The sequence below is a fragment of the Moschus berezovskii genome, chromosome 16 (genome assembly GCF_049115385.1).
Source record: "Moschus berezovskii isolate FMDL1 chromosome 16, NW_MosBer_1.0, whole genome shotgun sequence".
NCBI lineage: Eukaryota > Metazoa > Chordata > Mammalia > Artiodactyla > Moschidae > Moschus > Moschus berezovskii.
This window is the reverse complement of record NC_142475.1, coordinates 53,794,151-53,819,689: the sequence shown is the minus strand read 5'-3', so window position 1 is coordinate 53,819,689 and position 25,539 is coordinate 53,794,151. Positions and strand designations below refer to the sequence as shown.

At 54.9% G+C, this 25,539-nt stretch overlaps 1 protein-coding gene across 2 annotated transcripts in view; it reads right to left on the bottom strand.

The window, feature by feature from the left end:
- Nucleotides 1–25,539, bottom strand: part of AGO2 (argonaute RISC catalytic component 2) — a 96,433-nt gene that overhangs the window by 48,825 nt on the left and 22,069 nt on the right. For both annotated transcript variants that reach the window (XM_055432659.2, XM_088844843.1), the window contains exon 2: nt 2,058–2,253. In XM_055432659.2, coding sequence (XP_055288634.1) covers nt 2,058–2,253 — 196 coding nt within the window. The remainder of the gene's footprint in view (nt 1–2,057; nt 2,254–25,539) is intronic.

Here is a 25,539-nt window from a genome sequence, read left to right as displayed (position 1 = left end):
CAGGGCAGGTTTGAATCCTGTTTACTATGCATCTCTTATGTCTTCTTCTGCTTCATTAACTACTCTAAAGCCTTTGGCTGTGTGGATCACAACAAACTGTGAAAAATTTTTAAAGAGATGGGAATACCAGACCACCTTATTTGTCTCCTGAGAGATCTCTATGCAAGTCAAAAAGCAACAATTAGAACCTTACATGGAACTGGTTCAAAATGGGAACCCATTGGAAAAGGAGTATGACAAGCCTGTATACTGCCACTGTTTAACTTATATGCAGAGTACATTATGTGAAATGCTGGGACAGATGAACGAGAAGCTGGAATCAAGACTGCCGAGAGAAATACCAGCAACCTCAGATATGCAGATGACACCACTCTAATGGCACAAAGTGAAGAAGAACTAAAGAGCCTCTTGAGGGTGAAAGAGGAGAGCGAAGAGCTGGCTTAAAACTCAACTTAAGATCATGGCATCCGGTCCCCTCCTTTCCTGGCAGATAAGATGGGGGGAACAGTGGCAGCAGTGACAGACTGTATTTTCTTGGGCTTCAAAAATCACTGCGGATGGTGACTGCAGCCATGAAATTAAAAGAGGCTTGCTCCTCGGAAGGAAAGCTATGACAAACCTAGACAGTGTATTAAAAAGCAGAGACATCACTTTGCCGACAATGATTAGTATAGTCAAAGAAATGATTTTTCCAGTAGTCACGTATGAACGTGGGAGTTGGACAATAAAGAAGGCTGAGTGCCAAAGAATTGATGCTCTCAAATTGTGCTGTAGAAGACTCTTGAGAGTCCCTTGGACTGCAGGGAGACCAAACCAGTCAATCCTAAGGGAAATCAACCCTGAATATTTATTGGAAGGACTGATGCTGAAGCTCTGATACTCTGGCCACCTGATGAGAAGACCCAACTCACTGGAAAAGACCCTGATGCTGGGAAAGATTGAGGGCAGGAGGAGAAGGGAGCAGCAGAGGATGAGATGGTTGGATGGCATCACTGACTCAATGGACATGAATCTAAGCAAACTCTAAGAAACAGTGAAGGACAGGGGAGCCTGAAGTGCTGCAGTTCATGGGGTTGCAAAGGGTTGGACACAACTTAGAAACTGAACAATAAAAGAAACCAAAACAAAAAGTGAAAAGGAAAATCATCCTCAGCCTGGGTGAAAATATTTCCAGTATAGACTCCAACCTAGAATACACCAGTCAAAAGCCCTACAAGTCAGTAACAAGACAAATACAACCCATAAAATAGAGGTAAGACCTCTAAAAAATAACACAAGAAAAGGTGCTCGGTTCATTGGTTATCAGGAAATGGAAATTAAATCACAGTAAGTTGGTGATGGACAAGGAGGCCTGGCGTGCTGCCTGGGGTCACAAAGAGTTAGACACGACTGAGCAACCAAACGGAACTGAAGAAACCATTACACCCTCACTGAGATGGCAAAACTCACAAGGACTAACGGAGCTGAGTGCTGACGGTGGCAGGTGGAGCAGCAGAGCCTCACAGCTGCTGGGAGCAGGGGGGGGACGGTGCAATCGGTGTCCCATGCAGCTAAAGCTGCACTACCCTCTGACCCACCTACTCCACCCCCAGGTATTCATCCAAGAGAAGCAAAAGCACGTCGACAAGAAAGACTTGCACGAGCATGTTCCAGGAGTTTCATTCATCACAGCAGCGCGTCAGAGCACCGAACGGAAGGACGAGTCAATGAACGATGAAATAATCGCTTCACAACACGTTCCTCCGCAGCAAAAGCAAGGAGGCCTCAGTTCACACAGAGCCTCAGGCCAGGCTCACAGCCCGCTGAGTGAGAGAAGCAGGGTGAAGGTGGCTCTTTCGCGGGCCGGGCGCCTCCAGGGGCAGACCCCAGCATGCCGTTGGGGGCCGGGAGGGCTGGGGCACGGGGCAGCTTTCTGGGGTGAACCCTCACTGTATCTCAGCACAAGCACGTTAAAAAGCAAAGAGCACAGTGGAAGCTTCCTGAGGGAAAGAGGACCCAAGGGATCTGCTGAGAACTGAAGGGTGGATTCGTCTTGAAAGACAGACAAAACAGAATACCTGTTGACTCTCCTCGGGCATTTCTCTGGCTTGATATCCAACTCATAGTGATAGATGTCAATTTTTGGAATGTCCATTTCAAAGAAGTTGGCCTGTAACTTGATTGTTCTCCCGGAGGTCCCGAAGTCGGGTCTGGGTGGAGGCTTGAAGGCATATCCTTGGATGGGTGGCGGTGGCGGAGCAGGAGGCGCGAGCGCTGGAACACAAAGAGGACGCCCGTGACCCAGGGCCCAGCTGCCCGCCACCTCCCGCCCGGGACCGGCCCACAGGCCCACGGGCACGCCCACCCGCCCTCTCCACTGCACCTCCTCCTCCTGCAGCTCACCCCACTCCCGCCCAGGTCCACCTAGTTGCAGAGCCCCCCAAGCACCAGGCTCAAGGCCGCCCCGAGCCGCGCCACTCCTCGTCCCTGGCAGCCTCGACACCACACCGCGCCTTTCTCCCACACGCTGCGCTCGGCCCTCCTCACTTCTTAGGATGACAGGCTCCTCGCAGTTCAGACCCTCCCCAGGCCTGCGCCACCATCACTGAGCGAGCTGCGGCCTGCTCCACTGTCAAGACCCTTCCCACACATTTTCCACAGCTGACTGCTCAACAGTGCTCATCAATTTCTTCTGCTTTTCCCTTGAATGCCTCCTTTCCTATCCAGCTCAGCTCAGCTCAGATGGTAAAGCGCCTGCCTACAATGTAGGAGACCAGGGTTCAATCCCTGGGTTGGGAATATCTCCTGGAGAAGGAAATGGCAACCCACTCCAGTATTACTGCCTAGAGAAACAATAGGAACCTGGTAGGCTATAGTCCATGGGGTTGCAAAGAGCTGCACACGACTGAGCGACTTCACTCTCTGCCTCAGCTTGGGTTCCTATGTCATCCTGGTGGTGACATGTCATCCAGGTACCCCCTCACCCTGTGCAAACACTTCTGTGGCCCCCAGCACGCAGCCCCAACACTGCGGCACTCGTGCCTCGGCCTCATCTCCTGCCGCAAAGACCCCTGCCCCGCCCCTGGAGCCAGCTCACACCGGCTCCTGCCCACAAACCCTGAGGAGTTCATGCAGTGCCATAGCACCCGTGTGTCCAGCTCACTGAGTTCCATCCCCAGGATGAGTCTGCCGCACATGCTGTCAACACCCTTGGCCCTCGGCCTCCCCAGCCGGACCACAAGCAGCCTGAGGATCTGGTCTGAGAGCTCCTGACGCACAGGAACCCAGACACACTGGATCCACTCCCCACACTCACACCAGGAGAGGCCCAACTCAGATGAAGAAGGGTTGCCAGTGTCCTCTACGACGGACCACCGAAGTCACGCAGGAGGAGGTTCGCAACACCAAGAGTCAACAAAGCCAAGCCTCCCGACACCAACAATCATGCAGACGCCGTGACACCACGTCCCAAGGACCACTTCCTCCACGATGCCCCTCTCCCAGAGGCTTCCGACAGCTGTGCTTGGCTTAACACGGCACCCGACTACACCTGCCATCTCTTAGCCTGGAAGCCAAGGCTCATCGCCCCCTTCTCTACCACATACCAAGATTGCCTCCCCACAAAGGGGGCGTCTCAACAGTAAGCCAGTTCATGACTTAAAAACGCAACACATACACCAAAATTAAAAAAAAAAAATTATAAACCTCTCTGGTTACCATACTTGCTATGTATATTTTGGTTCTTTCTTTACAGATGAGAGATTAAAGATGGAGCAATGTGAATTATTAGCAAAGGAGACAAGGCCAGAGGGTCATTAAAGGGACCAAGATCTTCATGGGGGTGTCCCTCCTTCATGACTCTTGAATCCATTAATTTAGTCTAGGAATGCTCCCACTCGCCAAAGACAGTTAATAAATAAATAAAAGAAACTTCATCTCAACTCAAATTTTCAGTAATTCCATTAATAAAACTCAAGCTGTGGTTTTAGGGGATAAAAAAAAAAAAACCAATGAAAAAAATGTCCAATAACAGAATACCTTTAATTTTCACTCAAATATCTTTGCTTCAAAAAAGTCCTCATTTAAATAAAAAAAATTCCATGTAGCTCAGTCCCTACTGACATTCACAGGAAACAAAAGCACTCTACAAAAAATAATAGAGGCTGTTCTTACATATTTCTGACATAAAAAAAGACTCAGAGAGTCCTTGAATTACTTGTTTTCTATTTGGGTTTCTTTCTATGAGAAAACAAACATGCTGGGTTATTAAATCTCTCTGAGTCAAGCCACCTGGAGACCTTCCGGTCTCTGCACTGGGCTAGTGTGACTTCACAGATGCACACTCACAGCCTTTCACAACAGCCCATCCCTGCAACAAGCTGCCTGTTGCCCCACGTGCTGCAGCATGAAGGGCCCAGAGACGGAGGACACAGGGTGAACAGGGCCCGCAGCCACCTCCCAGGAGCCCGTCTAAGTGCACCTCACCCAGCGAATCACTGTGCCTACTTCTCCACCGACAGCAGGTCACGGGACCCTCGCACTGAGGGTTCCCATCAAGCCAAGAAGTGGCCCCCACTCGCTCCCTGGGGACAGATACAAACTCTGCCCTCCGCACTGAGTGCCCATGGGCACGAGAACCCTGTTCTCAGGTGGACTTCTATCCAGTGAGAGGAACCTTGTGAGTGTAGAGTCAAGGTTAACCTTTGTGCCCCAGGAAAGGTGCAGCCACAGAGCCACAGAAATCTGGCCCCGGGCCAACTTCAGGAACCGGAGCACAACCCACAGGGAAGGGAGTCCCAGCTTATGAATCGCTTTCAGTTTTCTTTAATTAAAATTTTTTTTTTAATTGAAGTATAGTTGATTTACAAGACCATGTAAGTTTCAGGTATACCGTGCAGTGATTCAGCCTTTTATAAATATATATGTATATATCCACACACACACACACACATATACACTTAGTCGCTCAGTCCTGTCCAACTCTTTGCAACCCCACGGACTATAGCCCACCAGGCTCCTCTGTCCATGGGGATTCTCCAAGGCAAGAACACTGGAGCGGGGACTCCCCTGGTAGCGTAGTGGGTAAGATTCCACCTGCCAGTGCTGGGGACACAGGTTTCCACCTGCCAGTGCTGGGGACACAGGTTTGATCCCTGGTCAGGGAAGAGTCCACATGCCATGGAGCAACTAAACCCATGCTGCAACTACTGAGCTGCCCGCCTAGAGCCTGTGCTCCGCAACAAGAGAAGCCACCACAATGAGAAGCCTGAGCACTGCAGCGAAAAGTAGTCTCCATTGGCTGCAACTAGAGGAAGCCCACACAGCAGTAAAGACCCAGCACAGTCACAAATAAATAAATAGACACCTACGATTAAAAAAAAGGAATACTGGAATGGGTTGCAATGCCCTCCTTCAGGGATCTTCCCAACCCAGGGATCGAACCCAGGTCTCCTGCATTGCAGGCAGATTCTTTACCATCTGAGCCATCGGGGAAGCCCGTATAAACACACATATCTACCCTTTTCAGAATCTTTTCCCCAAAGGTCATTATATAGCACTGAATACAGTCCCCTGTGCTCCACAGTAGGTCCCTGCTAATTTGCGGTTCCTGACTTTGCCTCTCAGCTATGCAGTAAAGGGGTCACCTCAGAACCCTGAGGCCATCCGAGGCCCAGACAGTGACACAGCTGATGTGCCCACACCATGCACACCCAGGTTTCCCCCCACCTCACCCCACAGCTCAGCCATGGCGCGGGGCCGGCCTGGGCCCCGTCTCAGGCTGAGCCTAGCACTCCTACAGCCCAACACCCACCACCTGGACGCGAGAAGCCATGGAAGCAAGGAGAACTGTCTGCCAGTTTGCGTTGTAACCTGTATTAATAAAAGCAATGGGCAAATGCAGTGGCAACAAGTACATAAAATACACAAGACATTTCTTCCCTGCCTTGAGCTTTCAATAACGAAAACACGGACAGTTGGTGGGGAGGCATATGGAATATAAACTCCCAGGGTAAAGCCCTGTGAGCTGAGGGAACAGGTGTGGACCTGTGTTTGTACCTTTGGGAAGGAAACCCTCGTGCCGAGGGACGTGAAAGCTGCACGGCCTTGGCCCTCGAGGGCACCACGGGTCTATTTTTCTGAGGCGTAGAGTCCCGCATGTAAACCACCAAACAGGGAGGAGGATCCACTAACAACGCTCGGGAGGTGGAGGGGGTGCCAGTTCTCCTCCCCGAAGGAGGGTCGCGCAGGCACAGACAGCGCCTGACCCGGGGGAGCTGAGAAGCCAGACCAGCCTCACCCAGGTGAGCTCTGCAGATGTCTGCCCTCCATAGTCACAGCACGAACGGGGGCCGTGACACAGGTACCCAGGGGGGGTGGGGCGGGGATCGGAGAGAAAGGATGAAGAGAAGACACGGCCCCCCACCCCCTGGAGCACAAGCTCGCTGGTCACCCTTCGGGTCCAGGGCTCCAGGAGCGGGCGCTACCAAACATCTAAATAAACAGAAGCCCAAGGAACAGCCCGAGAGGAGCAGGCATCTGGGCAGACTTCCTGGAGAAGATGCCACTGAGCTGGCATTAGGCCAGGTGGCCGCGGCTCTGGCCACCCAAGCGGGCACCCTGCTGCAAATCTCCACCTCAGAGGGCCCTCCTGTGCCAGCCAGGCACACAAGTCCCCAGTTCCCAGCCTCTCTCACACCTCCTCCACTCTTCATGGAGAAACACAGGTCTGACCCCGCCATGAAGCTGCCAGCAGACACCCCAGCCCATGCCCCTTGCTGACCCCAGGCTGCGCACACAGCACATCTCCCGTCCTGCAACCAGTCAGACAGTTTGGTCTGGAATGATCTCTTGCTGGGAGGCTCGCCTCTGCATGGGCCACACGTTTGGGATCAGAAGGACAAGTCCTGTGTTCTCATCCAAGAGCACCAGCTGTCACAGCGGGCAAGCTGCCAACATAGCCCCGCCACGTGGGTGACTCAGCCCCCAGCACCCACTCCTGACCAGGGTGCGGTGGGCAGGGGTCAGCATCAGGGACAAAGTGGGCACCCGAGTGTGCTGCAGGGCCACTGACAGTCCACTCTGTGTGTGTGTCAGGTCTCCATCTTTAGAGCCACAGCCCAATCAGTGAAAGGGAAACGTGTAGTGAATGAGGAATCGACCTCCTCATGTGTGAGGAACCGGGTCACAGAAACCAGAGAGCCCTCCCCAGGTCCCGCGGGGGCGAGCCTGTCACCACGCTGGTCCTCCCACAGAAACCCACCCCCCAGGATATGGGCTGTCGCAGAGTTTAGAGGAGGGTCCCAGAGCAGGGCGAGGGACCCCCGCCCCCTCACCGTCTCCTGGCAGCCCCACTCCAGCCCCCAGGAGTGCTTCACTGGTCCCAACCCCCACCCGAAGCGAGGGACGGAGGCACATGGACAGCAAGCCACGCCATCACTGCTGGCGTCTTTCACCCGGAGCTGGGGGCCGGGGTCACAGGCCCGAGGAGGTGCCCAGAGCCCACTGACTGCGTGGACCAGCATGGGCTGGAGCAGAGCTCTTCCCACCTCCCAGGGAGAGCCCGCAGGACTCACAGCAACCTCACAGTCAGCTAAGATCCGCCCCTGCCCCCATCGGGGAGAAGTAGTCCGCCTCTGTGCAAATGCTCAGATGACTGGCGGTGGGGTCCTTTCCTGACGAGAGCACAGGACGCTCCTGTGCGGCATCGTTTCCATTCAAGGAGCCGCTGCGTTTCTCTGCCCACGATGGCAGACGTGGGCGGACTGGGTAAATCCTTCCCGTACTGCAGTCTTCCCTCTGATTATCAAAACACACACTTATTACAGAAGATGTAGGAAAATACAAAGAACGCTTCAATCACCTATTGTGCCGAAAGCTGACTAACAGGCAAGCTGGGGCTCGGACACAGCCTTGTTGTCAGAAGAGCACGCGCGCTCTGCCCCCAGGCCGCGCCACCTCAAGCCCTTTAGGGAGAGCAGCCATGCACCGTGGTCCAGCCTCCCCGAGGTCCCTCGTCAGCATTTGTGGCACGATCACAGCCGCCACCTGCTGAGGTCTGACTGTGTGCCCAGACGAGCAGAAAACGCGGGGCTCGCCTGTCACGTGGCAGTGGTCACAGGTGCTACTTCACAGCCAGGGTGTGCACCGACCTGCTGCTGGGCCTGTTATTAAACGTGGTAACATGTGTTACGGTGTCATCCTTCTGGTATTCTGATAAACCATTTCAATACAACCAGTGTCCTTTGTCATCCTATGAGCATTGCTTTTGCCTTAAAAAACCATTACTCTGGAAAGGGACTCATCACACATGTCACCAGACTGACAAAGGGGCTCATGACCACAGACTCTGGGGAAGCACCTGCCCTAAGGGGGCAGGGTGGCCTCGTCTCTAAGCAGAGAAGAGGATGTTTTGGTGGCTGCTAATGTCACAAAGCCTCTGAGGTTTCTGCGGCAGCGTGGAGGCAGGTCTGACGTTCCTCCACCGGGAACAGCCCTACAGGCAGACGGGGCCTCTGTCTCCATGGCTGCCCCGTGATCACCCATCCCTGATGTGATGTGAGCTCACGATGTACCCGCTGCCATGACAACAGGCTCTCCAGGCTTCTGCTCATCACACAGGCCGCCTACCATACGGCAGAGTCGGGAATTGGAAATCAGACATTCTGATAAGGCCTGACAGCAGCGCCCCAGGGCCTGGAGGCTCTGCCCACAGTTCACCCAGGGCCACGACAGCAAGGCAAGTGTCCCACTGAGAAGTGTGGAATCAGGCCATCCTGGTGAGCAGAGGGACAAGCACAACCATTCAGAGAAGCTCTTCATTTCTGCCGTTTTCCAAGTATTTAAGCCTGTGGAACTGTATTTTCCAAAAACTGCAAACTATATTAGGTCAGGCACTGGATCTGGAATCTGATGGTGAGAAGATGGCCTGTAGCAGCCTCACTCCAGCCTTCATGGGGTGTCTGCTGCTACGAACAGGGGCCAGTCAACCCCATCAGGCTGAGAACAGCATCCCTGACCACAGAGGACTTGAACTAAATCACAGAACTTGGAGCCAGGAGTCACCTTAGAGTCAGAGAGAGAGAACAGCCCCTCTCCCCTCTCCCTGCTCTGAGTCACGGACTGCGAGGAGGGGTTCTGGGCAGGTGCTGGGGCCGTGCCGTCGAGACGGGTCTGGGGGCTGGTCGAGGGAAGCACCAGGCAGGCGGCAGGCACCAGATCCCCAGAGGGGCTCAGCGCTGCCTGCGCCGCCCCGCCCCTCACACGGTGTTCCTGCCGCCCCGTCTATTACGAGCTAGCTGACCTTCACAAGCAAAAAGATCCGCCTGACTGTTCACTCCCGGGTGACTGAGATGTTCCTAAGAACGGTCTAAATTAGAGTCAATAAACAAACGAATATCCTGGCTCTTAAACTAAGCAGCTTCGGCTACTGGCAAGGGGACCGAGGTTCTGGGCTGTACTCACTGGCTGTTCTGTGCTCCTTTCAGTTGGGTCACAGCCTTGAGGGGAGGCTGGAGGGCAGGGCCTTCCTCCAGGACGTGAGCCCAGCCCACCAGCACCCGTGTCTTAGTAGGGCTGGGATGAAAGAGCTGCCACCCAAACACCAGGAAGCCATCATAAAGCTCTTTCCAGAATCTCAAAGTAAGCATTAGTATTCAAAGTCACACATCCGCTATCTTCCTTTTAGAATTCTGTGCTCATTATATTGGGTAACACAGTCAGAAACTATGAGGGCAAGAGAAAGTGATAAAAGCAGCTCAGAGCTACTGAGCCTTCCATGCCATGCCTGGGCCAAGCCGGGGGTGGACATCAGCTCCTCTGTGCTTCTGGACGTCACTCTAAGGAGGATGCGGAGGCGTGGCATGAGCAATGTGTCAGGATCCCTCGTGAGGCAGTGGTATCCCCTGCATCGGGCCTCATCGAGGGCAGAGGCTGTCAGACCAGCACTCTCCCCTAAAACCAGAACACGTGGCTGCCACCGGGCAAGCTGGCCTGCTGCCCACACGGGCTGGTCTCCTGCAGTTGCCTGAACTGACTGAACCACGTCACACCATCGCACCAGCCTTCTTGGTGGAGTGAGTGGAAGTGGCCTCGGGACGAAGCTCTGAGAACGCAGACAGAACACTGTCAGCTGGAGGGCAAGTCAAACACGCACCATCTATAGGACCGCAGGCCCAGACCCAGGCGCCCGCACCCCCCGAGAGCATAGAAACAGACCGAACACCACGGAGTTCCCAGAGAGATGACCGATGTCTGGCCAGGTGCCACAGCCCGGGAACATTCACTGCACATCCAGCAAATGCCCTGCCAGGCAGGATCCAGGCTGCAGCCCAGATGCCTCCAGACTCAGAGGCAGCTCGTTCCCCAGGGTGCTGGGGGCATGAAGGGGGACGCTCGGGGCAGGGAGAACCCGGCCCCGGTCGCTGGAGGGAGGAATCACCCCCAGCAGCATGGAAACCAGGAGTGTCTGGTGCCACCAGGGCTCTGAGCAGATGGTCAGCAGCAGCCTGGAGGGTGGGGGAGGCTCCACAGACACCACGTGGTAGAGAGGATGACCGTCAGACCTCCTCCCGACACCCCCAGCCCCACGGGTCCCGCCCCCGTCCAACCCTGGCCACCCCCTGAGGACCTTCACTTCCTCCTCCCGCCCTTGGACAGGTCTGGTCAGCATCTCTGCCCAGATGAGGAGGAAGGGCAGCTAGGCAGAGCCTGGTGACCCCCTGGATGGCCTCCCCAGAGCACAGAGGGGTTGGGGACAGCCCCCAAGAAAGGCAGCCAGCGTGGGCACAGGGCAGCTCTCTGGAAATGCGTCAGCCTCGCACAGCCACAGTTTCCGTAAGCCCTTCACTTCCTCCTCCCTCAGGGGAAATCCCCACCTGTCTTGGCCTGGTTCCAGGTGAAGCCCAAAGAGAGGGCCCCGCAGGCGGCCTGAGCAGAGAGCGGACGACGGGAAGGCGCGCCCAGGTGAGGGCAGGCCCCGCGAGCCGCGAGCCAGACGGGCGCTCGGGGCGCTCACAGGACGAGCACCCAGCCACCTCGTGCCCGCACCGACAGCCGCCTCTGTGTCTGCGGCAGACTCAAGAGAACGCTGGTGGCAGTGTGTTTTAGGTGGTCTCTTGTGGTTTAGCCTGAAACTCCAACCAGCATCTAAAACACAGTCTTCTTTGACAAATGGTCCCCAAAGCCACCTCTGTGATCGGTAAGAAGAAAACGTTTTTCCCCTCATAGTAAGTATTTTAATAAACTTTCCCTCTTAAGTTAAAACTGTCCCCTCTGATTCACCATCTGTCACTACTCAGCAACATTAGAAATACCCTAATAAATACAAGGAAGGATTAAAGAAACACCTGTAAAATGTAAGTCACTTCCCATGGAAACGCTCCCCCTAATGACTGCTATGACATTAGCGTGGATAAGCGGCTCTTTCAAGTGCCTGTCAGAACATACAGACGCGCTTTACATGAAAACCCACAGAAACATGAACACTGGCTTATCTGTGCCTTTCTCCCACACACTTCTCTGCACCACTGACTAGTTCTGATTTTATATTCACTCAGTGGTTCTCTGATTGGTAACTGCCTCTCCCACCAATGTTGGCATCACCAGGGCAGAGACTACGTCTGGCTTGGTGCAACTGTTCAATGAGTAAATGAACAAACAAATGATCAGATGAAAAGCGAATATATTAGTGTCTCACTAACTCTTAGTAGAGACGCCTTTATGGATGCACAACTTGATGTCAAGTGTTTTGGAGCAAAAACACGAGGCCTCCACGAGGGTGAAGATTATCATTCCATCTCCAGCAAGCAGCCTGCCCATCTCACCTCCACAGGCCAGGGATGACCAAGCACCGAGGCACGTCATCCTCACACCCACCCGCTGACACCAGGCTCCTCCAGGTCACAGGCCTCATGCCAACCCCAAGCAGTCCTGCTGAGGCCCACTACAGAAGAGTCCATACGGCACCTCTCATGCTTCAGGAAAGTCTTTCTCTCTGAAGAACCTAAATCCTTCTCATCCCCTGCAGTGTACAAGAACCTAATCAACCGTCCCTCTAAAGCAGGTGGGCAAGCTCAGAGAACTCAGCTTCCTTTCCACACTGACTACTCCGTCCTAGTTCAGAACACCTCTCAGCACCAAAAGAACACACAACTTCTCTGTAACGTGCGTATCCTCGCGCGAAGCCCCCACAGTGACTCAGGAGCCATGGCCACAGCGGGGCCCAGGCACAGACGCTGGGTCCCCTCCAGTCCTCACGGGAGGAGGCGGGCAGAGCCACGGTGCAGAGACGGGAAACAAGGCGACAGAGGGTGACAAAAGGCAGAGCCAGGACTCAGACTTGCTGCTGTCACCACACGGGAGCATCCCATCAAGCTGAGCTGCCACGGGCCCCTGAGAAAGCAGGTGTGTGACCCACTCGAGACGCATGAGCTGGCCATGCGCGGTGCCCATGGCCCTTCCTGTGCGCAGTGCCCCCTCACCAGGTGTCTCCCGAGCACCCTGACGGCCCTGTTCTCGGGCGGTCGCCCTCAGAAGGTGGGCAGGCAGGGACGGCACAGAGAAGCCATAAGCAGGCCACCAGGACAGGTCAGGGCAGGCGGAGGTGGCACATCCACGAGGTGGACAGGAGGATAAGAACAGCTTCCTGGACGTTAAAGAACGTAGGCAAGCTTCTACACATTATTAGCAATAAGTTCCAAATGGGTGCCAGCTGTAAACAGACATCTTTAAGTGAAACAAAAAGATCGAAAGATACATATTAAACTTGAATAACCTTTTATAATTATAGGATGGGAGGAGGAGGTCACAAGAGGCAAGCGTGACTACATGAAACTTTTTAGATTTATCTAATCACTAGATAGGTAGGTAGGTAGTTTAGTCGCTAAGTCGCGTCAGACTCTTGTGACCCTATGGACTGTAGCCTGCCAGGCTCCTTTGTCCATGGGATTCTCCAGGTGAGAATCCCATTTCTTTCTCCAGGGGATCTTCGAACCCAGAAGAAATTGCCATTTCTTTCTCCAGGGGATCTTCGAACCCAGGAATCAAACCCGGGTCTCCTGCATTGCAAGCAGATTCTTTACCGACTGAGCTATGAGGGAATCACTGGATAGACTCACAAAATTTAGACATGATAAATTCACAAACCTAAAATTATAAACCTGGATTGTTGCTTAGTGGCTGAGTCATGCCTGACTCTTGGGGATCTTCCCGACCCAGGGATCAAACCTGAGTCTCCTGCATTGGCAGGTCGATTCTTTACCACTGAGTCACCAGGGAAGGCATAAACCTGGATACAGAGTTTAAATTTCTAAGGATTAAAGACTAATTGGAAAATGGGCAGCATCTATGAATGGACAGAGTGTACAGAAAACTCTAGCAGCCAAAAAGCATAGAAAATATATTCAGCCTTTAGTCAAAGAAATACGAAAACAAACAAAGAAAACTGTGATTTTTTTGCCCGTCTGGCATTCATTAGCGCTTGGGGGAAAAATCGCTGTCATCCAAACTAGGTGATTTTGAAGGAATGTCCCAAAAATCTTTTAAAATCATGTGCCTTTTGATCTAGTAACTCAACATCTAGGTATTTATTCTAAAATATTCATGAAAGTGAAAGTGAAGTCACTCAGTCGTGTCCGACTCTTTGTGACCCTGCTGACTGTGGCCCATCAGGCTCCTCTGCCCATGGGATTTCCCAGACAAGAGTACTGGAGCGGGTTGCCATTTCCTTCTCCAGGGGATCTTTCCAACCCAGGGATCAAACCCCAGTCTCCCGCATTGCAGGCGGATGCTTTACTCTCTGAGCCACCAGGGAAGTCTATACCTAAGAGCATTTATCGTAAAATCAAAATCATAAAATTGACAATGACATAAAATACCACTACAATAATTTCCTGTTACCAGTCATCTACAATTGTTACATGGATCAACACCCAAGCAGGAGAAAGTTCCAAAACAGTGTCTGATGTAATAAATTGCATTTGCCCTCTATTTACACACACACACATACACACACCCCAGGGGTATGAACAGCAAAACTTATGGAAGGATCATAAAACAAAATACTAACAGTGATAATTCCCTAGTGGCCATACTATGATTGGTCTTTATGCCTCTGTATTTTGTACATGAGTGCATTATATCTATTATTGGAAAAACAGATGTCCACATTGATTCTAAACTTCCTTAATTCAGGATTTACGGCAAGCCGGTTAATATTTCCATCTGTGTTTTACAGATGGACAGAGGGAGACGAGCAGGTGGAGCCCCTTGCCCACGACAGGCAGCAAGCGCCCAGCTCAGTAGTCTGGAAGACAGGTCACCACTGCCTCACTCTGCAGCCAGGAGGTAGCAGGATCTCAGGTGGGAGCAGTGCCTGGGGAGCCACCAAAGGGCACCCGCTGTCCGGGGCAGGGTGGGAACCGGGGCATCCAGGCCCCAAAGCTGCCTGTGCACATGTTATCTGAAACACAAGATTAAGGCCACAGCCTGGGTTTTCCAGCCCAGATACGGAACCCATACTGGAACCGCACATGAGAAAAAAGCCTCTCAGAAGCTGGTACTGCCCATCTGCGAACGTGGCCGGCAGAGCCCGGGGCGGGCCTGCTCCCTGCTCAGCGCTCTGCTGACTCAGGCCGGGATCCCCCTTCTCCAGCCGCAGAGGCTGAATCATCTGAGGTCTGCGTGTCACATCAGGGGATCCCCATGCCGCAGGCCTGCCCTGGGGAGCATGAGCTGTACTGTGGGGGGCTAGGTCCAAGAGAAGCACTCAGCCTGGCTGGGACAGAGACACGGCTGGCAGGTGGCAGCCCACTGGTGGCACTGCTTTCTGTAAACACACAGGTGAGCAGCAGTGCAGAGGGGCTGGTCACCATCCCGCCCCTCCTCCCACCCCCACTGAGGGACTGGCCGCTGACCAGCTTTTGCACCAGGGCCTCTTCCCTGGGAACTGCCTCCTGATATCAAGCCTTAACTTCAATTTCGGAGCATCCGCACACCTCCAAATAATGCAAATCCACAAAAACCTGATCTCTCAGCACTACTGGTAAGGCCTGATGAATAAGAGAAAAAGCACGAGGAAGGAAAAAAATGACATCAGGAATGAAAACCTTCAGTTCTGTCCCACAGGGCTTCTGAGTAAGGTCTCAGCCTTTTGCCTGCCTTGAAAAGAGTAAACGTCTGTTTCTGCCACCCACCAGTCAGCATCGCCCCCTTGCCTGCTGACACACGCCTGTGTCACTCAGAACCAAGGTGCCAGCTCATCTGCCTGTCTAGGGAACTGACAGGTGGCCCTGGATGCCCAGGCTGCACCACCAAGTCAATTGTTCTGCAAAGTCCAGCACAGGAGGAAGAGGAAGAGGAACAAGAAGGGACAGCCCCAAGTGCCCACAACACAGCTCAGCCACCCAACGTGGCCACACCACGGAGAGGGACGAACTCCAGGGTGTCCACGTCTGACCCCCCATCCCTACCTGGAAGGTGACTTCAGGGGCGATGGCCAGATGTTCTGAAGTCACTGCACCAAAAAGAACTATCTTGGAACCAAGGCAGCAGGACTCGGCAGGTCAGAATTTTGGCTTGGTCCCCAGAGGTGTGACGTTACACAGCAGTTCCCTCTAATCAGCCGTCACACCAAACACCACTGAAACCTCTACCTGGGGTGATTTCATATTTCTTCCCCTTCAACCTACTACCTTTTTAGATCGCTTTACCCACCACACAGCCCAGCCCTTCTTCACTCTCTGCCGAGAGCGCGTGCACTCTCTGCTCTGCTCCTCACCCTCTCGGGAGCCGCTCCTCGTTTCCTCCCCTGGAACTGGAAGCCCTGAAGACAGACCTCCAGGGCTCACGAGCCCCCTTGCTGCACACCTCCCACCACTCCACCTCTGCTCTGCCTGCTCACCTGGAGAGAGGCGACAGTGACCCCACACCCCACACCCAGGTCACCACTCCCCTGGGGACATTTCTCCACGCGCTGTGTGTCCAAGTCCATGTCCGTCCTACCCGGCTTTTCGCAGGCCAAGCTGCCTGTCGTCCCACAGGTTGATGCATGCCACCACTGCAGCACGCTCGCTGTTGGACCTGGCGGGCCGATGCTGGGTTAGAGCTATTGGCCCTGAGTCATAGCTCAGCACCTATCACGACGTCCATACTCCCGCTGATGAGCAAACCCGTGTCTGAACGAGCTGCCTACTGAACACCTGCCATGTGATGTGTGACAGTGAACCAGATTCCCTTTCTCAATCGGAATTAAGAATTCATTAAAAAGCTCCATCGCCGGCTCCCTTTTATAGATGGGATGGGTTAAAATGAAGGATCAGGGCCCCACAGCTAGAAGGGAGACACACTGCGGTTTGAGGGAAAAGACTGCGTGATTCTGAGGCTTCACACCCCCGGTGACAATGAAGACCCCAGTCAGCCAGGAGCATGGAGACTCACAACTGTGAGGCCCCGGGGGGCTCCCTCTGCCTGGGGAATCGGTGGCTTCGGGGTGCTGAGGTCACACGGCCTGGAAGGTCTGGGCAGCAGCCCCCAACTGAGATGTTTGACACACATATAGAAGCTGCCCTAGCACTTGGAAGCGTTTAAGAGCTACTTGGATAAACTGGGTGGCACATATACAGATGTTCTTTCTATGGCTTATTTTAACTCGTTTGAAAACAAGATCCTCTCACAATTTAGAAGAAAAAAAAAAAAAACAGACAAAAGCACCTTCCAACTTACCATGTGGGACTTCCTGGACCCAGTAACGATCATCTAATAAAAAGCCTGCTGAACACAGTCCCACAGCAAAGAATTTCTTCTGAGGACAGAGCCAAACCACGAGGCCTGCAATCGCCATGTGAACAGAGCTGGGCAGGTGCGGTAACGAAAGAAAACAAAACAGGCAGTGTCACTGGAAACACACACACCGAACTGCCCCAGGCAGGTGACACGGCCACCAACAGAGAACCAAGACAGAGTCTACAGACGCCCTTAGAACTAAAAACGCGGCAGGGTTGCTGGAAACAAGCCTGCAGGGACCCACTACACCCCGACACGTAAGCGCCTGCTGACTGGGAACGTTAACTCAGAAACAAGCACCACCTGTAAGGTACAAAGAGGAGCAGGCATAATCAGACTAGAAAGGTGCTTCAATTAATTAGTCTCGACCTCAGCAACAGCCAGTGCCTGGCCTTGTCGTGATGGAGGAGCTGTGTTCAGACCCCCGCAAAACACACCACGGGGTCTAAGAGATTTGGGCAACATCCCCTCGTTCAGCTTTCAGGGGGCGTCTCACATGAGGATGCTGCAGAGGCTCGTGGCCTGACCCTCTGCTGAGCCCGGCAGAGGCTGCTCCCAGGGCCACCTTTCAGGACCTGGCCAGCAGGCACCTCACATTTCCTGGTCACACAGCCCACAGCGAGGTGGGACTGTCGGGGCCAGGCCGTCTGGGAGGGCGAGGGGTTCCTGCTGCCATTGAGAACAGGGACCGGGTCCCCCGCGCGCCTCCCCATCACTGAGGAATTCCCAGCATGCGATGGCCATCGCCGACAACACAGCCAACCACGAGGCCGCAGCTTAAGCCTGCAGTTTCCGGAAGGACGACACACTGCTGCTACTGCTGCTAAGTCGTGTCCGACTCTGTGTGACCCCATAGACGGCAGCCCACCAGGCGCCCCCATCCCTGGGATTCTCCAGGCAAGAACACTGGAGTGGGTTGCCATTTCCTTCTTCAATGTGTGAAAGTGAAAAGGGAAAGTGAAGTCGCTCAGTCATATCTGACTCATAGCGTCCCCATGGACTGCAGCCTACCAGGCTCCTCCGTCCATGGGATTTTCTATGCAAGAGTACTGGAGTGGCTTGCCATTGCCTTCTCCGGGACAACACACTAGCTGTTTTAAAACAGCTAAGTCCTCGTACAGGTGGGGTCCATATCCCCAGCCGTGAGTCCGGGCCAGCTGTGAGGAGGGTGGCGGGAACGACACCAGGATGGCGAGCCGGGTCACCGGCCGGGCAGCTCCCACCCCCTCTGGAAAGGATGGCTGTCCAGACACTTCCTCCTGATGCACTGCCCAGGGGAACCAGCCTGAGCCAGGGAGAGGCCCCTCGTGGGCAGCCCGGCGGAGGTCAGCCCTCTGGCCCAGAAGCCAGACGTGAGAGGGGAGGTCCCCAGTCTCGGCCCTGAGGACCAGGCCCCCAGGAGCCCAGTGAGGAGCCGCCGCGCCCCCCCACAGCCGAGGTCTTGCAGAGAAGAGACCCCCGCACCGTGCCCATTGCAGACCCCAACCTGGCGAGTCCGCAGCACCAGACGCCGGGGCAAGCGCTGACTTCTGAGCAGCGCCTCCTACGCCTCAAACCCACAGGGACGTGCGGGTCTTCAAGCACACGTGGAGCCAAGGGGGTCCTCTGACGGCCACCTTCACAATCGGGACCTGGGGGACAACGGTGGACGGCACAGACAGCTCGGCACTAGGAGGGGCCCCCCAGTGACAGGCAACCAAGGCCAGGAGGCCGCGCTGAGGAAGGGCATCTCCAGAGCACAGCGAGCTCCCAGAAAGCGGGTCCTCTGCCGCCCAGGACTGATGCAGACGCAATGCTGGCCTGACCGGGCCTGGGGCCGGGGGAACAGAAACCACATGTCAGTTGGTCCCAGGGTCCCCTTGCGGTTGCCAGCCTCCCGGGAACCCTGTGTGCACACCCGCGGCCCAAGCCTGCCCACATCTGGGCACCTCCACCCTGCCGCCCAACCTGCCCCCAGCTTCTGGTTCTTCAGAGGGAATAACTGCCATCAGGAGGGGGCTCCGACAGCACCCCAACCCAGGCTGTGCCCCTCGCCTGCCATTAGGATAAGACAGGGCAGCGGGGAGAGGCTCACCGGGACCACCCGACCCCCACCCTGCAGACCAGTGGCCACAGTGGGGGTGCTCCCCCAGCCCTCCTCCTCTTGGAGCCATGACCCCTCCGCCCCCACCCCCCCAGCTCACACTGCACCCACTACCATCTTAATTAAACAAGACAGAGAAAAGGCAAGACACTGGAGACAGACACGGACCAGCGGTGAGGCGTGCAGACGGCCACAGAAGAGGGAGATCGACGTGCTGAAAGAGGACGACCCTCAGCCTACAAATGTGCCTCAGAGAGACGTCCTCTAAAGAACGACACTCAGGATGTTCTCAGTGAGCCCCAACAGATGTCAGGGGCAGAAACAGCCTCTGGGGCCCACTCCCCACTCCAGCGGGCCACCAGCTGGCCCCACGCGCTCATCTCCCCCTAGTTCCTCGCTTTCCTCTCCAGTCCGGCAGCCCCGGCAGCCCCGCGCTCTCCACCAGCTCCCCTCCTGCCTCCCCGCTGCTGCTCCGGCCCCTGCGGCCCCTCAGCCCCACTCTGTCCATCCACAGCAGCATGACCACGGCTGGCGGCACTCTGACCTCCGCCAGGCCCCTCCCTGGTCCACGTGGCCCGAGCCCCCTGCTGCCCTTGCAACACTTCTGCTCGGACGGGGCCCCTGGATTCTGACAGCACCTGCCTACCCCGCTCTCCCCAGGGACCTCTGCTGACCCTCCCCCAACCCCTCTGAACCCGCTTGGCAGGGTCACCAGAACCCTGCATGACTAACACCCACCCCCAGCCCGCGCCCTCACCTGTTGTGAGGCCAGGCCAGAGGGCTGGTGCCCCCGTCACTGCCCCTCACACCTGGCCCACGACTAAAGCCAGCCGCCTGCACTCTCATACCCGCACTGTGTAGATGCCTTCAGCTTCACCATCTCTGCTGCTGGCACGCTGGTCCCAGCCATCATTCGTCATCTCCCGGCGGATGGCCCTACAATTCCTAAAGGCCCCCTCCGTGTCCACGCAGCAGCTGCAGACTGGAGGGCCAACAGTGTGGCTGCTCACACCCCCAGTGGCCCCCAGCTCAACCAGAGGGACAGTCCTGTCTCTGCCCTGGCCTCTCTCCCCTCTGCCCCACAGGCTCCTGCCCCAGGGCCTCTGCACCCGTCGCATCTGTTTGAAACCCTCTTTCTTCAGCGATCCCTGTGTCTTGCTCACTCTTTCTGGTCTTTGTTTAGGTGTCACCTTTTTAAGAGGGACACTGCTGACTGCCTGGCTAGAAATAGCAGAGCGTCTGCTCCGCCACCCCCTCCTGCTCAAGTGGTCTTTACAGCATCCGCGGCCTGGTGTGCTCCATGTGAGTCCTACCTGCACCAGGCACACCCAGAACTCAGGGCGACACGTGGCGGAGAGCAGGCTGAAGGACCGGAGGGGCCTGATGCACCAGCTCACATAGAGTCTCATTTCCTTTTCGCTCCCTCACCATGGCAGAGTCTGCTGGCTGTCTGCCATGGCCTGGCTGCCTGCTCCTCTCTGGCACGTGGGCACATGCTGCCCAGCCACACAGTCTGTGCAGACAGCGGACGGTTAGGTGTGTGGGGGCAGAAGGTCAGCTGTGGGTGGATCCCTGGGAACCCCATGGACTTCCCCTCCAGGCCCCTTGCCTGCCCCGGGTAGAAACACACTGAGCCTGGCCCCCGGGACAGAGCGGGAAGCCCACACTCCTCTGGAAATTCACACACAGGCTTGAATTCCTGCAGGAGCTGTGATGTTGGGGTCTATTTAGGGCTTCATGTGCCCCAACTAATAATACACCCTTCTGCTCTATGTTTTCTACTACGAACACGAGTCTTTTTAATAGAGTAAAACAGAGCTTAAAAATAAACATTACGAAGGAAAAACTTCAGTCTCTGTATCTTTTTTTTTGCTATAAAACATGGTTTCTTGTTACACATCAAAATATTCTCAGGCTGGGTAATATACAGGGTCATGTCTACAACACTGTCATGGTAATGCAGCAAAAGAATACTTCCTTTCTTAGTGACAGATTTAGAAACCAAGCGTTTCAACTCAGATTTTATTATAAGAATCCTCCAATGTTTGTTTTAACTTATAATCGCAACACTTCGGAAAGAAATGTTACTTTAATGTTAATAAAACAAGGCACATGTTAAATAGCAAACATCACAATGCTATTACCAAACAAATCCCAAAATGTTCTTATACCAAGAAGAGCATCTGAAAAGGCTAAATAAGCTTTAGCTTTAAGAAATAAAATTTCCTTGCACACTTTAGCAAGGCTCCTGTGGCTGATACTCACGGCTGAATCCAATTCAACTGAGCACTAATTCATCTGTAATCCCCACACTTGGAACCAACACAACTCCCTGAGGGGACATGTAAAAGCAAATTTCCCAAATGACAGAAATTGGAGCACCCCCCCCCGCCCCAATCTGCATAACCAGATATCTGAGACCTCACTTCTAAACGGCGGCATCCTGGAGAGGCACAGTCTTTCTGAGTCAGAATAATTAATTAGGAGTAAATTTGTTGAAAATCAAACAGGACTGTTGGGTCTCTTTAACCAACTCTTCTATAAGAGAAAGAGGCTCACAATTTAAAACATACTAGAAATATGTTTCTGCGTTTTTCAGAAGACTGAAAAAACCTGAATGACACTGGCCCATGGCTTGGACCATGGACGGTGCCAGGTGCGGAGTGCTGGCTTCCATCCTGAAATGACACAATCATGGCCTTCTCCCATCCATGCCAGACCTCCGGGCACACCCAGTGCGCTCTGCAGCTTGGCCAAGACAAGGTCAGGGTCTCCTGCATCCTGGTGAACCCCTCTGAGCTTACTGTGGAATCCCAAATGTCGTTTTTCGTTGGTCAGGAAAAAAACAGGCATCCTTCAGGGCCAAGTGTGCTGGGGCCTTCGAGTTCAAGGCCACACACGGAAATCTGGGGTCATGAATATGCATGAAATGATCAAGGTGGGGTTTGTTTTTTTAACCACATCAAAATTCACACAACATAAAATTTACCATCCTAACCATTTAAAATGTACAATTTACTGCCTTTTAGCGCATTCACGGAGAAGGCAATGGCACCCCACTCCAGTACTCTTGCTCGGAAAATCCCATGAACGGAGGAGCCTAAAAGGCTGCAGTCCATGGGGTCACTGAGGGTCGGACACAACTGTGCGACTTCACTTTCACTTTTCACTTTCTTGCATTGGAGAAGGAAATGGCAACCCATTCCAGTGTTCTTGCCTGGAGAATCCCAGGGACGGGGGAGCCTGGTGGGCTGCCGTCTATGGGGTTGCACAGAGTCGGACACGACTGAAGCGACTCAGCTGCAGCGCATTCACAATGTTCTGCAACCATCACCACGCATTTCCAGAATGCTTCCATCACCCCAAGAAGAAGCCACGTGCCCATTAAGCAGCCTCCTCCCGCCCCGCCTGCCCTGTCCCCTGGGGGCCCCTGATGGGCTCCGCCTCAGCCTTCCACCTACGTGGGCCTTTCACACAAATGGACCCGCGCACCCTAGCGCTGGGCAAAACTTCGCTCAGGGCAGTCTTGCCAAACTGTCTCTACGCGGAGCCGTGCAGGGGGGTCTGATGGTCTGCAACTGGGGTCCTGCCCACCTCAGGGGCACAGCCTGCCCTGACCTTCCCAGGATGACGTGGCAGTGCTGGAGCCACCAGGCCAGCAGGAAACCTGGGACCAGACGACAGCACCCTCGTACACGGTCCAGGCTCACAAGCCTCCGCAGCTTCTCCTGCCCGCAGGCGTGAGCAGGGAGATAGATGAGTGACCACAAACATGGCTGGTGAAACTAAGCGACAGGAACCTTTCTGGAGGGAGCGGAAGCCGCAAGCCTGCTCAGAGGCCTCCGGCCAGCGCAGAAGCAGAGCGGGAGTGGACACGCTAGGAGCCCTCGGGCATGGGAGACCTCCAGGCCCATGGAGGTCCTCGGCCAAGTGTCAAAAGTCACTGTTCTCCCCACTCTGTTTAATACCCCCGGCCTTCAGGTCTTGAAATATACTAACTATGACCAATATGATAAACAAATTCGGCAGAATATATTGCTTTTTCGTGCTTACAGCTTAGTCATGCTCACAGAGTTTGACTTAAACCTTACAGCTGGGACCTGCCCGGCGGTCTAGCGTTCAAGGCCCAGCACTTCCACTGCAGGGGCCGTGGGTCTGACCCCTTGTCAAGGAACTAAGATCCCACATGCCGTGCGGTGGGAGCAACAAAACAAAAACAAACACGCACCTTACAGCCCAGAAAGGTTTACTGAAAATAAGGTTATGATCCCCCTGGCAATACACAGAGGAACAACACTGAAGAACATGAACCGTGTTTTAATTAGCCTGAAGGAAGCAGGTAGCTCCCGGTCCCCGAGGAGGGGCTCAGGGGGCCCACCAACAGGCACCTGCAGCTGCCCGCCCCACCCACAGAGCAAACAGGGACCAATGGCAGCAGTCTCCCTGCTCCACGCAAGGCGAGCCCCTGACGGGAGCCACACCCACTTATGGATGGTAAGGCTCAGAGGCATGGGAAACTAAGAATCGCTTTATTCAACAATTTAACGTTTGGAAATAAGCCCAAATTTCTATCAACAAATGAGTGGACAGAACAAAAGGTGGTCCATTCCTAGTGAAATACTGTTCGGCCACAACCTGGATGAACCTGGAAGGAAGCCAGATACCAAAGCCCAGCTCTTGCACTCCTACGGAATGTCCACTCAGGCACAAACACTGAGGCAGAGGCAGAGGAGCAGCTGCCAGCAGCTGGAGGAACACGGAATGGAAGACTGAGGGCTGTGGGTACAGGGCTCCTGTTCAGGGCAGCGCAAGAGTTCTGGACCCAGGCAAGAGGCAACAGTTTGCAGACACCCTGAATGCACTTGATGCCCCAAACGGTACACTTTAAAATGGTAAATGGCATGTCGTATATATAACACACGCGCACGCACGCACAGGCACGCATGTAGACACCCGTGACTGTGTGGACGCATTTTCTCGGCACCGAGCTCCAAGCCCTGTGGAGAGGAACGGCACCCCGCTCCGGGGTCTTTGGTGGAGACGCACTCGCTGCAGGGTCATCAGCTCTGGCAGGTTCTTCAGATCTTCAACAACAACTGGTGAAAGCACAGTGCTAACCTGGGGCTCTGTCAGCTGCATCTTGAGAAAATGAGGCTGTTGTCTTTTTTGAATACTCATGTCATATAGGACAGAAGTAGCCACTCGGAACGCAGTTTTTAGCCGTTTCTCTCCCGATGCTGACTCCGCCTCTTGCCTCTCTGCAGCCCTTCTGGGGCCTGCCTCGCTCAGCCCTGGGCGCACGGCCACAGCCCCTCGCATCCTCGTCCCCACGGTCATCAGCGGAGACCCCGACACAAGGTCTCCATCCCTCTCCCGGGAGCAGCTTGGGCCTGGATGGCTGCCCGCAGGCCGGGTGCGGTGTGTGCAGGCAGAGGGCAGGTCACGGCCGGCAGCACACAGGGTCGCTCAGAAACCTCACTGAGAGGAGTGGCTCACAGCTACCCAGGCAGGCACGGGTGCCAGAAAAACCAGCAGATCCTGCACTCTCGGCCCACCATCTACCAGCACTAAAATGCCAGGCGTCCTAAATGCTAAAGGGGCAGGACGGGAGCAGGAGCGAGGTTTACTGCTCCAGAATGACCCCAGGGTCACCTGCAGAATCAGAGAACAGAGCGTTCTGAAGGCCTGGACGCCTCAACGGGTGCCTTTATGGCCTCAAGAAGGGTCCTCCATGCAGGACCAGTGCGGCCAAGATGCAGATCGCGAAGCCACATTCAGCACCAGGTCTGTCTGTCCGTCCGCGCCCAGCGCTCTGCCCCTCCCATCCACTGGCACCTCGCGCTGCACTGGGCCTCGCTCCACGGCCCACCTGCACCACCGACAGGTGGGACCGACCCCTCCAGACCCCATTGACCAGCGCAGCAGGACCATGGGCTCCCTGACGGGCTGGCCAGTCACATCGTGGGGGAGATGGGCCTACAAAGTCAAGGCCGACACGAAGGGAAGGAGACAAATACTCGGAAACAAGCCGGCTGCCAGTGGGCTGTGCAGGAGACCAGGGCATTCCAACCAGGTTTCATAGGAAAGCCAGTAGGGTTTCGGCAGGGTTTCATAGGAAACCCGCTTTGAGCAGATCCTGAAAAGAAGGAATTTCCATCTGCAGGCAAGGGGGCTGGGACCAACACTGAGACCACAGAGACCGGGGTCCAGGAGGGCTGGGTCCAGGGGTGGCGGTGTGGTGGAGGGCAAGTGCCAGGCCAGGAGGAGGGGTGTGGAGGTTGTGCCAGCGGCGGGCAGCCGGCAGCCAGGTGGGCCGGGCGACATCCCAGTCCTGACGCCGCTCCAGGGGTTAGACCAAGTTCCATAAATAGCCAGCAACCTTTGGTTCTGTCCAAGCGGGCAGTGTGACCACAGCAGGGCCCCGGCCACAGGCCCACAGGACTGCGCCAGCAGGGCACCTGCCACTCTCGGCTCCCGTGGGGACTTGCTGTCTGGAGCTGTTTCCTGACCGTGAGTCTGTACCCTTTACCTGCTGACTGCTCACCCATCTGCCCCCAGATCGCAAGCTCCCTGAGAGCAGGAACCCTCTGCTCTGGTCCACTCTCTCTTGGGCGTCCAGGACAGGCCAGAGCAGGTGTCCCCACCCGGAGCCCAGAGGGTGGCTGGGGGAGGGGGCAGTGCTGACCTCAGCCACAGAC